The sequence below is a fragment of the Alexandromys fortis genome, unplaced genomic scaffold, assembly GCF_014885135.2.
Source record: "Alexandromys fortis isolate MF-2015 unplaced genomic scaffold, M_Fortis_MF-2015_v1.1 scaffold_0, whole genome shotgun sequence".
Lineage (NCBI taxonomy): Eukaryota > Metazoa > Chordata > Mammalia > Rodentia > Cricetidae > Alexandromys > Alexandromys fortis.
This window is the reverse complement of record NW_026067949.1, coordinates 39,136,154-39,150,097: the sequence shown is the minus strand read 5'-3', so window position 1 is coordinate 39,150,097 and position 13,944 is coordinate 39,136,154. Positions and strand designations below refer to the sequence as shown.

Sequence of the window (13,944 nt, the reverse complement as noted above, 5' to 3'; positions counted from 1 at the left end):
TTTTAATAATAATAATAATGTATAATTTACATCCTAATGTAAAAACAACTACATCCTAAGGTTATAAAGTCCCAGAAAGCAGGCTACGAAACCACAACACACCATGGTCTCGGGGACCAGCCTCTAGCAGCACAGGACTTTGAGAGGAATCCACGGAGTCACCATAAACTAGACTTGTTTATCTGAGAGGGTTTAGGAGAAAAGACACTCACACACTCTCTGGATGGCTTCCTTCTTTATTTTTTGTTCTTTCTCTATTCTTTCTCTACTGTGTACTTTTTTTTCTACAGCTTATATATTCCAACAAAGTTTTTTCAGGCAATATAGGAATTGCAATGTAGTTACATTCTGTTTTTCAAGTGAATGATTACAATGAATACAAAAAACAGTAAAATCAATATGTTTTCCATATCCCTTACATGATTAAACATTTTACAAACAATTCCAAGAACATATATTCATACCCAAGCAACTTGTTATAGATTAACTGTTTGGGCAAGCAAGGTGTTCTTGCCAGGTCTTTTCCTGGCAGGCTGCATTTTGCAGTTACAAAGAAAGTGACAATTATATTATTACTTATCTTAAAAGGTAATTTTATATGGATTAAAGGAATCTTAAAGGAATCACAAACTTAACCTTTATAAATGAAAAAGAATCAGTCAACTCTACTTTCAATCTTTAGGGTGCATATCAGCTTACAAGAGTTGTTTTTTTCTAGTACCAGGAGACTGAAAGCAGAAATGGGTATACAGAATTAGTCATCACCTTTGATCATCAACCAAACCTAGCAAGAAGAGCACATCAGCCAGTAAAAGCCGGGCTGCTTTGTTCTTGTTTCCTGACGTTAAAGAGTTCCGCATTCAACCATGTGCTTTTCTAAAAGTTTAGACTGTCTTCTTGGGTTTTTTCACCTCAAAGTTATTCAACAAAAACATCTTAGTCTAACTTTGTTATTTTCACAGCTTTGTTTCAGCTGTGATGTGCTCTGAGCCCTGTAAACACACCTTCTGACGTTAAGGTTAAAAGAATTTAAACTAGCTGGACTCAATTGTTAGTCATTAACTTGAGCGACAGTCCATCCAGCTCCTTAGGTGAGACTCACAGACCTTATTCATCAAAACTCTGTATAAGCTATCATTGTTATGAAACTAGTACAGCTTAGGAAGGGGTCATCTTCTTGACAATCCACAGGTAAAAATACCAAGTAGAATGGGAAGTTTCCAAAAGATAAACACACTACATTACGAGCAGTGGAGATCTCTCCACGTCCACTCACACCATGCTAGATATCAAAGAAACAGAGCTGCAGCAAACACGTAAAGGCACAGAAGCAAAAGACATTCTAGGGGCTGCAGTCTCATGGCCTCACCTAGACGAGACTGACCCATCAGAGGATTCCCTTCTGCTGGCTGACACCTGGAACTTCAGCTGCAACTCGCTGCTCCTCTGGCATAGCCAACGTCAACAACATGCTCATAACATCAGCATGGTTTAGGAAGTTTTTTTTTTTTTTTTTTTTCTCAAAGGGGCTCAGCAACAATAACAGGCTGACTGCTGTCCCAATACCTATGGCAAGAAGATAGTAGAATCACACGCCTACGTCAGCAGCAGTAGCAGACTGATGACATCACAACACCTACGGCATGGAGACAGTAGAATCACTGTCTATACGTCAGCAGAAGTAACAGACCAGTGCTTTCCTAACACCTATGGCATGGAGACAGTAGAATCGCTGTCTATACGTCAGCAGCAGTAACGGACTGATGCTACCACAACGCCTAGAGCCCAGGGACAACAGAATCATGTCTATAGGTCCATTTTCAACTCCCATGATTAAAAGACCCAATTTTCTCTTTGGTTTTAAAAGCATTTTTATTCTTATTCAGCAACCCAATCCCACCAGTCTGGCAAGATTGTTTATATGATATAGATTAATCCCATTCACGTGCTACAGAGTGGGGGACACCACTACACAACGGAGGTCTTTAAAGGGAATAGATTTTTTTCATACACTATTAGAATATTCCTTAGACTGTATAATATATGTTGACTGACTTCCATAAATACTGATTTAATACAATAAAGAAAATGCATATACTAATTACCTTGTAAGCAAAATACAAAACCCATTTTTAATAATATGGTGGAATTTTTGTTTAATCTCCTTATCCTACAAATCATTTCCCACAAATAAATGAGTAAAGTCAATAAAAAAAATCAAGGAAATATACAAACAAAAAGAGGAAGTTTGATATGGAAAAGAAACTCAAGGCAAGAAACCATACAGTTTCCCCCTATACAGATCAAGGACTACGGCAGAGACTATTGAGAGGGGAGAAAGGAAAAACAAAACTACAATTGTGAAACCAACACCTACTGCTAAAAAACTACAGTTCCCAAAACATGTCTGTACAGTGCCACATACGTCATCCCACTCAGGTCTGGTTCGCCTTTTTCATGCAGAATGGGAGGGGATGAAAATAAAAGGAGTATCATACTCACTTGGTGAAAAAGTATAAGAACTCAATTTCAATAATTATCTAGTAGGAACTGAGGTGAACTGTGTAACAGTATACAAATATGAGAGTAACTTTCAAATCCACTAGGCTATGTGTGGTTATGTAAAGTAAATTACTTACCAATCACATGTCTTCTTCCTTTCCTTTTCTTATTTTCTACTTTAGGTTTTACAATAGTATAAAATATTTTTTTCAGATCCCATTTTATTTTCCAAAATTCTGTCTTTTTTATCTTCTATATTAATCATACTTTCTATTAAAAATAACCCATAGAAATCACAGATAGAGTTCTATATTCAACTGAGTGGAGCTCAAAGTTTTCTATGTGCTGAAGTTTATGCTAAAAGTTTACACGTGAAATCATGCTAAGAATGTATAGATGACACAGGACATAGCTAAGTTGCAATACCAATGTATATCAAATATCTTCATAATATACTTACTCCTAAAATGATAATAAATCTTACCTCTGGATTTAAAGCAAAAATTATATATATGTACAAGGTAAACCTAAGGGCTTTAGTACATCTCTGTGTAAAACGTATGTCTCTCAGCTGGTTTTGTAAGTGTTCAAGAAACTGTTGTAGTCAGGTATTGCCTTGGGCATTTTAAAGATATATTTGCTAAAGGACTATCTAGATTCAGAGGGCTAACATATGTAGCCCATGTATAAAATTATGTGTCAATGTATTTTTGTATCAGTTCTGTTTGTATTATTTTAGACATTAACTATTATTATCCAAAGAAAAAATTTACCAACTAAACCAGATTGCCAAGAAAGGTACAAAAAAAGTTTAATAATCTGAGTTGATATGTGAAAATTACTATAATAAAATATATCTAACTATTTGTTTATTCATATATGATGGAAGAAGGTCATTGGTTAATTATAATAAAGAAACTGCTTGGCCCTCATAGGTTAAAACATAGGTGGGTGGAGTAAACAGAACAGAATGCTGGGAGGAAGAGGAAGTGAGCTCAGAGGCCATGCTCTCCTCTCTGGGGCAGACGCAATGAACTCCGACCCAGGATGGATGTAGGCTAGAATCTTCCCGGTAATCACACCTTGGGGTGCTACACACATTATTAGAAATGGGCTACTCTTCCAGAGGTCCTAAGTTCAATTCCCAGCAACCACATGGTGGCTCATAACCACCACGAGATCTGGTGCCCTCTTCTGGCCTGCAGGCATATATGCAGAAGAAGAAACACTGTCTACATAATAAATAAGTAAAATAAAAATCTTTTTTTAAAAAAAAGGAAAGAAAGAACATGTATATTGAACATTTTAGATAGCTATTGTGACACTTTTTTTTCTTCCTTGTGGATGTCTGTATCCAAAACCTCAAATAAACTTATACTGCTTTTATAATAGGAAAAAAAGCTCAATAAATTTTGTATATGTGAGCAAGTTTTATTGTATGTAGCACCCTTTGTACTAAGATGTGCTCTTCTGTAACAAATGGCAATATCAAAGCAGATAGAAGGGAGTACTCAGGAAGCAGGGGACTAACCACAAGCTGAGACCAGTCTGGACTACAGTGTGAGAGCCTGTCTCAAACAGAAAAAAAAAAGGAATAAAGGAAAGGAGAAAAGAAAGAATGACGAAATGGAGGGAGAGATAGAGGGAAGGAGGAAGGATGGAAGGAAAGGCAGGGAAAGGAAAAAACTTTCTCTCTCTTGGTGGCTGGATTAGGTTCCTGTTCCCTGCTCATACAGAGGACTGTTGATCTGTGAGTCTACTCCTACATAAATAACCATTTATTATACTCAATTCTGAGCTAGTGTGGGACGACTTTATCATGTTCCTCTACATCTATAGCTACATATCAACATGGCAAAATTGACTAAAATAGCAATATTTAATAATATCTCAGTTTCATCTCCTACCATCCATTTCTCTACTCTCCTGTTGCAGAAAACTTCAAGAGTTATCTGCACCTGAAAACTATTCCTTTAAACCTCAACACCTAATTTAATCCCGGTCATATTAATAGTTTTTAGAGTCAATATTATCTGAATATTAAGATTATAATTTGACTTACTGTAATGCTCATTAACATTCAAACGATCATCCTCTCTGAAAAGGACTCAGGCTATATCTCGGTGAATGCTCTAGAATTCCTGTAACACTGAAATGGGGTGAGAGAGACCATATGGCAAGAAGGTCAGTAGATGATCTCAGATCCCTGCAGAACTACAGGAAAGCGCAACTGGGGGAGAGGGGGGGAGACTAGGAAGAGGGAAGAAAGGGGAACTTTGGTTGGGATGCAAAAACAGAAAAATAAATAACAACAAAAAAAGCATAACTGATGTCTTAGCACAGGCTACAATAACCCTATGGCATAGACTCCGTGGTTTAAACAAACAACATTTATTTCTCACAATCTGGAGACCAAGAACTAAAGAAATCAGTGTTCGGGCATGGCTGGGTTCTTTTGAAGGCTCAGTTCCTGGTTTTCAGTGGTCATCTCACATTGTATCTTTAAAAAAGCAGACACAGTAACTTCTTTCCTTATGAGAGCACAGGAACAAACCTATCATAAGGATCCTTTCAGATCTAAATCTAAATCTACTCTGTATCCAAATGCTATCTTTTCCCAAACTATTGGGGATTCTGGACTGAGAAAGTCAACAAGACAGTCAGATGTGACGTTTCTGAAAATAACTTTATGTCTCTCTCTCTGCCTATGCTTTTCACATATAGGATAGCTACATTGCTGTTGTTGATTTTAGTTTATGGATCAGAGCTTCTTGATGTTAGGGTCACCATCTTTTAAAAGCCTCACTCTGATGTTCTAGAAGAGGCTGCCAAAGCAAAGGAGGTGTGTTTTCCCTGAGTAACGCTGAAAACATAGCTGAGGCCTGGGCCTGCTTGGACCACAAGTGTGTTATACCAGGAGGGCATTTGTTCATTGTGTGCAGATGTGAAGAGACAGAAAGGGAAGTATTTTGAATTATGTACTTATCAAAACAACAACATAGCTCTCCCCTCAAAGAGAATAACAGGAACTTTATTCTGTGTGTCTTGAGGGGAGGCGGCGGTGGGGAAGAGACAGAAATCTTAAATAAATAAATAAATAAATAAATAAATAAATAAATAAGGAAAAAAAGATCAAATATCCCACATGGTAACAGTTTTGGTAAAAATTTGTATACGTATAGAACAAAAAAGTCATAAATGAAAGAACGCACTTTAAAAGTATACCTGTGGGATCATCAAGGAGTTGAGTTAGAGCAAAGCAGAGATGTCTCTGCTGTGAGCCTCCGACGCTATCTGGTCTTTTGCCCTTTGTCTTAGTTGAAGCTAGGAGTCCATTAGTGCATTCCAAAACATTTCATCAGATAGTTACAAGAATGTTAGGTGAAGCACAGAGCTAAACAGCTAGTAAGAGGGATAAAGCTAGCCCAAGCTAATTTGGATCTAAACCTCAACTCTTAACTCTCCACATTCACACAAATTCTAACCAGTCAATCAGTGAATCTTATTTTCTGGGAACTTTAGTTGACACATACCTCATAAGATTATGAAGAGATCACAATCATTATTCACCAGTAGACCAAATTGTAGTCTAAGCTCGTATAGGAAATGTGGTTGTCTCTGAGAGTAATGGAGGCTTCCTTGCCACAGGCAGTTGTAGCTCACAGAGCTACTGAAAAACAAAAGGAACCAATGATCACCAGAGTTACTCCAAACTAGAAGAGTGAATTTTACAGACAGCATGAAAGTGAGTTTAGAAAAAAGATAGAATTATAGATGGGACCTCAAGAGAAACGACAAAGCAGAGCTCCGGTGTCTCAGGGATTGGGTCCCAGAAAATAGGCACCATCAAGCTGCTAGACTCGGGGCTTTAATAGTACCTAGGGCAGAAACTGGGGAGAGGCTGTGAGTAGGGGCAGTCAGTCAATCAGTTCCATGACCTTTCCAGGCACCTCTCAGATTTGGTCGTGTGTCACGTGTCTTTTCCATGCAGTGGCATTCACTTGAGTTGTATAGAAGGAGAAGAAAGATAATAGGACACGAGATTGGGAACAATCGGCTCAACCTGAAGAGAATCAAGTACATTTCCGGCCAAGAATAAGAATTGAGGTCCCTGTCCTGAAACTGCCCGACCCGATTCTACTTCCTGCTCTCACCAATGCTGATTCATCATATGCCTTTCCCCTACCCCCGCCCCCTTGACTCAAACAATCTGCAGGTCATCTTTTTTATCTTCAGCTTCTTTTCTACTTGGTTTGAGAGCCTGATCCTTCAGCTCAGAGGCCACCAAATACCAACAAGCCTCTTTACCTCCTTGTTAAAAGTACATTGTTGGACCCCAGCTTAGCATTTCTTCTTAATCATGGCACTAAGAGTTTGCATGTCTAACAGTGTTCCCTGGTTATATTTGTGGGACTATAGGATTGGATCATATTTTATGCTGTCTAAAATGCTTTCTCTGTTTCATAGTTTGACTATCTCTTGTGTCTACGTGGGACTTTCTTTACTGAATTCTGGTCTTTACTGATGATCTTCAACAGTCTTTGGTTTCTATTGTGATGTGTGTGTAGTTGTGTTGCTCTGGCTCTGATCTTTGGCTTCATTCTTTGAATTTTGTCTTGAATCTTACCTGAATAGTGGCACTTCCTTCCAATTTTAGTTTTCCTCTTGACAAATTTCCTTTTTTACTTGTGCTGATTAAATGCGTCTGTTGTAACTCACATAGGCTATATACATATATATCATCACTGTGCAATACACAGGGTGTTTTGTACATTCAAGGGAGAGAATAATGAATATTGAGCAAGGGTGATGTAAACTACACAGAGAAGGTACATAGACACACACGCACACATACATACATACACTATCATATAAGGCAGTAGCAAGCTTACAGTTATGAAGTAGCAATGAAATAATTTTATGGTTGGTGGTTACCGCAACATGAAGAGCTGTATTAAAGGGTTGCAGTATTAGGAACGTTAAGAACCACTGGCTTGACTTAAAGGTTATTGTCCATTTCCAAGAAAGGCAACATAGGAACTTCGAGACAGGAACTAAAGGAGAGTCCACAGAGGGATGCTGCTAACTGGTTTACTTCCTCTGGCTTGCTCAGCTTTCTTGCACACAGCTGATGGGCACTCCCACATCTTTTGCTTTATTGCCTCAGTCTACCTATCTTTTCCTCTGATTGGTGTAGTTGGGGCTGGTGCCTGTGATGGTCCAAGGCTTAGATGGTTGCTCCTTGTGGTGCAGTTAGGGCTATAGTTCCAGTCACCCCAGAAGTCACTCAGTGTTCCAAGAGGTCATTCAGTGCTCCCTGGAGTTACTTTCCAATCCCGGAGGTCGTTCAGGCCTGTTCCCATGGAGGCTGCTGTCTCAGCCTGTTTTCACAGAGGTCCCCAGCTGGAATCAGGTCCTGCAGAGGTCTCTGACTTGAGTCTGCTCCCTAGGCAGTCACTCCCTTGTACCTGCTCCTGTGGAGGTCCCTGGCTCAGGCCTGCTTCCTTGGAGGTCCTTGACTCTGGCCTGGTCCTGTGCAAGTCTCTGGCTAGGGCCTGCTCCCTCTGCGGTCACTCCCTTGTACCTGCTCCCTTTCCATCTGAGCCAAAATACTTACAAGCATACCATGAGACTGATGAAATCAGGACATGCTATCTCTATGGTCTGATCATTATCTAGCCATGGGACCCTACTGTCTAATAGATATTCAATATTTAAGAGAATAAATGGGAGGGAAATGAAAACTAGCAGCATGTATATACATCTCTAAAAACTATAATAATAATAAAAGGACAGGAAATATTTCGTGCTAGAGCAGAACTCTGAAAAAATAAGCCACAACCCAAATTTATTGGAATGTTAATGTAAAAAAGGTCAATTGGATTTAAAAAAAAAAAAAACCTTTTCTACAGAGGAAACCAGCAGGGTGTAACAGATAGTCAACACAGGCTTCGATGTTTGAGATGTTCAATTTTAGAAATAGCAGAGGTGGACACACAGGAAAATGTAGGCTTGCCAAGACTACTATATATTTCCAAATATAAGACAATTTTGAACTAAACTGATACTTTACAGAACATTGTATTACATCTATAGTCAAGTAATGTCATTTTTTTTTTTATTGGCTGGTGTTTCTTCAAATACAGAGCTATTTAGAAAGATTCCTAATTTATATTGTGTCCACACAACTGTTTTCTAAAAATGGCCAAAAAAAAAAAAAAATGAGTCAACGAAATGAGAATTAGAAGAGAAACCTTGGCCACTAGCGCTGATGATCGTAGTTATTGGCTGTATGGCTACAACCAAATCAGTAACTGGAAGTTCCTTTTTTTTTCTCCCATAAAATGAAAGTGGAAAATTTTTACAGCTCTGAAAAGAAACTGGATTACAGACATCTACGTCTGACACGTACTAGATGAGCAAAACTATTTAAATGGAATGTTTAAGTGGCATCCGTCACCCGGCGAGCCTCCGGCCCCTCCCGGCTTAGCTCCCCGCCGGAGGTGACGTGGACTTCAGTGTTTGGGTTCCGCGTTTGTCCCTCAGCGCCGGCTCCTCCACTTAGCCACGCCCCCACCTGCGAGGGAGCTCGCCCGGGCCCCCCCCCGAACCGGAAGTCAGGTGTCCCCGGGCTGCCGGGAACCACCCTCCTGGGCGCACTTCCCCAGCCCCGCCTCTGGTGACGTAGCCGCCCGCCCCTTGACCCTGGCGGCCCCGCCCCCTCGCCTGCCTTCCCCGGCTGCAGCCGCGGAGTCTCGGAAGGCGATGAAGAGGTCGGAGCCGTTGGCTGCACTCCGCCGGGAAGAGGCGTCCTGCTCCTCCTGGGGAGCTTGCAGGTGAGAGGCCTGGCCCGGGCGGGCTAGGCGGGAAGGAGTGGAGGAAGGCGGGCGCGGGCTCTCGTCCGGCCTCCGGGCGGCTCGGTGCGCGCGGAGGCCACGGGGCCGCGGGGAGCCCCGGGGAACGAGCGAGCGAGCGGGCGAGCGAGCGGGCGGTGGGTGTGGCGGCGTGGGCGCGGGCCTCGCAGCTCGCCTTCGCCGGGGAGGCTGGCTCTTCCCGAATCTTACCGGTTCCCGGTGGGGTTGAGCATCCTCCCCACAGGTCACACTGCTCCTGTCGGGCCTGGTCAGGAGTGGGTTGGGGCCCCTGTGGCTTGGCACCTTTAAGAGGCAGCTACAGGGCCACTGTGCTCCATCCTGTAACCGTGCGACTTAGAAAACTGTTACTTCGGAGGGAACAAGTCTGGATGAGTCAGTTGCAGTTTTGGACACCCCGAAAACCTCCTGTTGACTACGGGGGTGCTGGGGCACGGGGAGGAGCCTAAGGCTTCCATGATTATTTCCCACTTTAGGGTCTTGGAGTTTTTCTCTCCCAGCCTGCAAAATTATGGGGGTGGGGTCCTGGTATACTCCCACCATGTTTGGGTTATTTCAGTAATCTTAGAATTAATAAAACACCACTTGTATCCTGCCCCATAGAAGAATACAGTAGAAAAAGTATAGAGGTGACCAGTTTATTATTTTCAGTTAATGTAGGCCTAACATTTTACATTGCATATTGAAAAGGATGCTTCAAGTACTGGATTTAAGTAATTGTATTGTCTGCCCAGGCGAATGCTGCTAAAATCGACTTGAGAAATATTATTAAATACAAATAAGCACCCCTTAGTTGGAGCATTTTTATTGCCTCATATATAATCATTATTTTATTATCGTCATTATTATTGTTGTTAATTATTACTGGTTTTGTGACTAGTTGCAAGCCTTCTAGTTAGCCAAAGATGGCTTGGGACCCCTGCTTTTCTTCCCTCCTCCACTGGAGTTCTGAAATTAGAAGTATGTGCAATCAGGCATGGCTGTTTTTGAGCATATCCTTTATTTATTTATTTATTTATTTATTTATTTATTTATTTATTTTCTTGACAGGGTTTCTCAGTGTCGCAATAGAGTTTGTCCTGGAACTCACCCTGTAGACCAGGCTGGTCTCGAACTCACAGAGATCCCCTGTCTCTGCCCCCCAGTGCTGGGATTAAAGTTGTACGTCACCACCACATGGCTGAATGTATTCTTGAACCAGTCAGTGACACAGAACTTTTTGGAAAGTTAGTGGCAGACATAACCATTCAGTGGCAGAGCAGGGTGTACCTATACTCATTCTCATTTTTACTCAGAAATTTAATCCACCAAACTAATTTTGGCCAGAATAAAACAATAAGTGAAAGAAGTAGAAACAAGATGATAGGAGACTACAAATAGTGTGTGTGTGTACACTTTTATTTTCCAGAATAGTATGTTGTATGAGGATGCTGTTTTTTATTAGCTAACTGATGTCTTAAGAGTGCAGGTACTGTCTAGTTGCTCTAAGATCTCAACATTAAAACTAAACAGACCAGCAATTATTGAAATTAACTTCAACACATTTTAAAAATCTAAGGAAGGTAACACATAATACAACATATATTTTATGTATAACAACCTTTAGTAACTTGCGAATCTCGTCTTATGCATAAGTGAATTTCACATTATAGAGTATTACTATTCAAAAGCCATATATGATCTTTAAAAATTTGGGTTTGTTTTTTTCTCTCCCTAGTGCAAGTAAAAATTTACCTACCATGTCTACAGAATCTGTGGAAATCGATGATGGATTATACAGGTAAGAACCTTAGAGGCCGAAAACCACCTTTTCTGATCGTTACCCCAGAATCACATAGTCTGTTTGAAGACTATGCCTGTGCAGAATTTTGTATGGATATCCTACAGGTTCCTCTCAAATAAAATGGGGATTTTTGTGGAGTTTTCTCATGTTATATGTAGTATGAAAGTTTTAATGTTATGTAAATAAACTCCCGTTTCTTTTGACTTAAATAATAGGACTAAGAAGAATTTTATTGTCCAATATGAACCTAAGTGTCCTGAGTTTAAACAAGAGGCTTTCCTGATGATCTTTTTTTTTTTTTTTTTTTTTTTTTTTTGGTTTTTCGAGACAGGGTTTCTCTGCAGCTTTGGAGCCTGTCCTGGAATTAGCTCTGTAGACCAGGCTGGTCTCGAACTCACAGAGATCCGCCTGCCTCTGCCTCCCAAGTGCTGGGATTAAAGGCGTGCGCCACCAAAGCCCGACTTTCCTGATGTTCTTGATCATGTAGGAGTTACTTGAATTGTATAGTCAAATTTTAGAGGATGATTATTTTACTGTTTTCTCAAGAAAATATACTCCATAGGAAATGGAGAAATCTATAACTGAGTTACAGTTTGGATGGAGAGGGAATGGAATGAGGGTTGTTTTTTTAGCGAGCTACGGCGTGACTAGGAGAGTTCCACACATTTCTGTACCTAAAGATCCCTAGTTGGCGGTACTTCAGGGGGAAATGTAGAAATTTTTTGTCAGCATTTTTTAAAATTGTTGCTGCCTTTTAATCCACTGCTGTCCTACTGCAGCACTCTGAGAGGTTAGGCTGCCAGAGCCACCGCCTAAGGGAATTCCTTCCCTTCAGGCACCAACTGTTTTCAAAGGCAGGAAAGGAATTTAACTAAATCTCTGTCCCTCTAAAGAACTCTAGATTCAAAGGTTAAAGTTGAAGTCTGCTCCTCTGAGAGGCTGAATAGCAAGTCACTCACCTCTCCTTCTGTCTCTCCAGAAGCCCTCCTGCTTCTCTTTGCCCCTCCCCTCCCTCAAAAACTCTCCATCTGGAAAAAAAAAAAAAAAAAAAAAACTCCATCTGGCTCCTTCTTTCCTAAGTTTGTGATATACCGTGGTACAGTTAGCTTTCCTTATATTTCTTGTTTGGAAATTGTTCACATGTGAGTTTAGTATTCCTGGAAAAAATTGACCATTCATACCTTTTATGTACCCTCCTTTCCACATTCTGTTTTAAAAATTCCAATTTCACATATATTCAGCTAAAGAAGCACCACGACTTTCTCAGGCTGTATCTGTTTTCATGTTAGGAAGTTGTGATGCTGACCTTCCATACAAACTGTTCTTATCTTAGGTTTATATTTCTATCCTCTGGAGGGTTTTAGTTATATCTCCCTCCTTCTTGAGCATGTGGGTCATATTTATATTTGACAGGGTATCTCTCTCCTTCAGCTCTAGCATCTGTTATTCCTGAAGGTACACCTGTTGTTATGTCTAGTTCAGTATGGGTTGTATTGCCCTACTTTTTGTATACTGGTAACTTTTTTATGGATGTCTCTGTGGATTTTATAGTTTTGGATTCTAAATAATGTTAGGTTCCTAAAATATTCTTTAGCTTTATTTAGGAACACAGTTAAATTACTAAAAAACACTGTGTTCCTTTCCTGGCTTGCTTTTCAGCTTATGACCAAAGGAGTCTTCATTAAATTCAGAGCAAAATTTTCTTCACTGTTTATGTAATATTCTTAATACTGTATCTAATGCCCTTTGTATTGTGAGGTATTTTTGTGCTTAAGCAAAACACAAAGTTTTGTGAGCTCTATTTTACTAGTAGTGTTTGCTCCCCTTTTCCCTTGAGGTGATTCTTCCAGCTTTCGATTTTTCCTTATGCGTTTGGTAATCTGTGCTCAATTTAAGTTAGAGAACCTTTTGCCAATTTCTGATCCCTCTAGTTTAAAATCCTAACTTTCACTTATTTCATGAAATGGTTTTTTAATATTTATGTATATATTTCCATGTGTGTATGCACTCGTGCCGTGGCATGTGGCATGTGTGTGCAGGTCAGAGGACAAACTGTTGGAGATAGTTAGGTCTCTTCTACCTTGTGGGTCTCAGGGGTTGAACTCAGGTCAGCAGGCTTAGTTACAGGTGCCTTTACCTGCTGAACCATCCTCTGACCAAACTCTGGATTCTTAAGTTTATAGCTCTTCAGTTTAGGGAGACCACCAGATTATCTCACAGTGCATGTCATAGACATTTCGCTGAGTATTTTACATTTTTACCTTTTTACTATATGACCCTTAATAGTACCATTGACCATTTACATTAATCAAGATGAATAAATTTCATAAATGTGGCTAGTGAGACGGCTCAGTTGTTGAGAGCACATACTACTCTTGAAGAAAGCTTGAAATCAGTTCCTAGCATCTGTACCAGGCAGCTCATGAACATCCTGTAACTCCAATTCCTGGGTGTCTGATACACCCTTCTGACCCCTGTGGGCACCCTACACACAGACCCCACCTATACATATAAATAAATCATGTTTGTATCATAGGGAAATGTCAAGGGGCCCCAACCCTAGACGAAGAACCATCTATAGGCAGCTAAGGAATTCCTAGAGTGGGAGAAAACAGTCTTACCCAGGAGGAGCCCCAGTTGGTTATCTAAGACCAGTGGTCAGCCCTGAAAGTGTGTACGTATGAGTAACAGTATATGCAGGCTGAGCAGATTGTGTTCATAAATTTAGGAATATATATTCATAAGCAAGCTTGCTTTTAGGATGCATAACTTAACAAGATCCCAAGT

At 40.3% G+C, this 13,944-nt stretch overlaps 1 protein-coding gene across 1 annotated transcript in view; it reads left to right on the top strand.

The window, feature by feature from the left end:
- The first annotated feature begins 9,201 nt into the window (after positions 1-9,201).
- The window catches only part of Uba6 (ubiquitin like modifier activating enzyme 6), a 59,600-nt gene continuing 54,857 nt past the window's right edge, over positions 9,202-13,944 (top strand). Inside the window, exons 1-2 of the mRNA XM_050149831.1 lie at positions 9,202-9,338; positions 11,092-11,154. Coding sequence (XP_050005788.1) covers positions 9,268-9,338; positions 11,092-11,154 — 134 coding nt within the window. The 5' untranslated portion in view covers positions 9,202-9,267. The remainder of the gene's footprint in view (positions 9,339-11,091; positions 11,155-13,944) is intronic.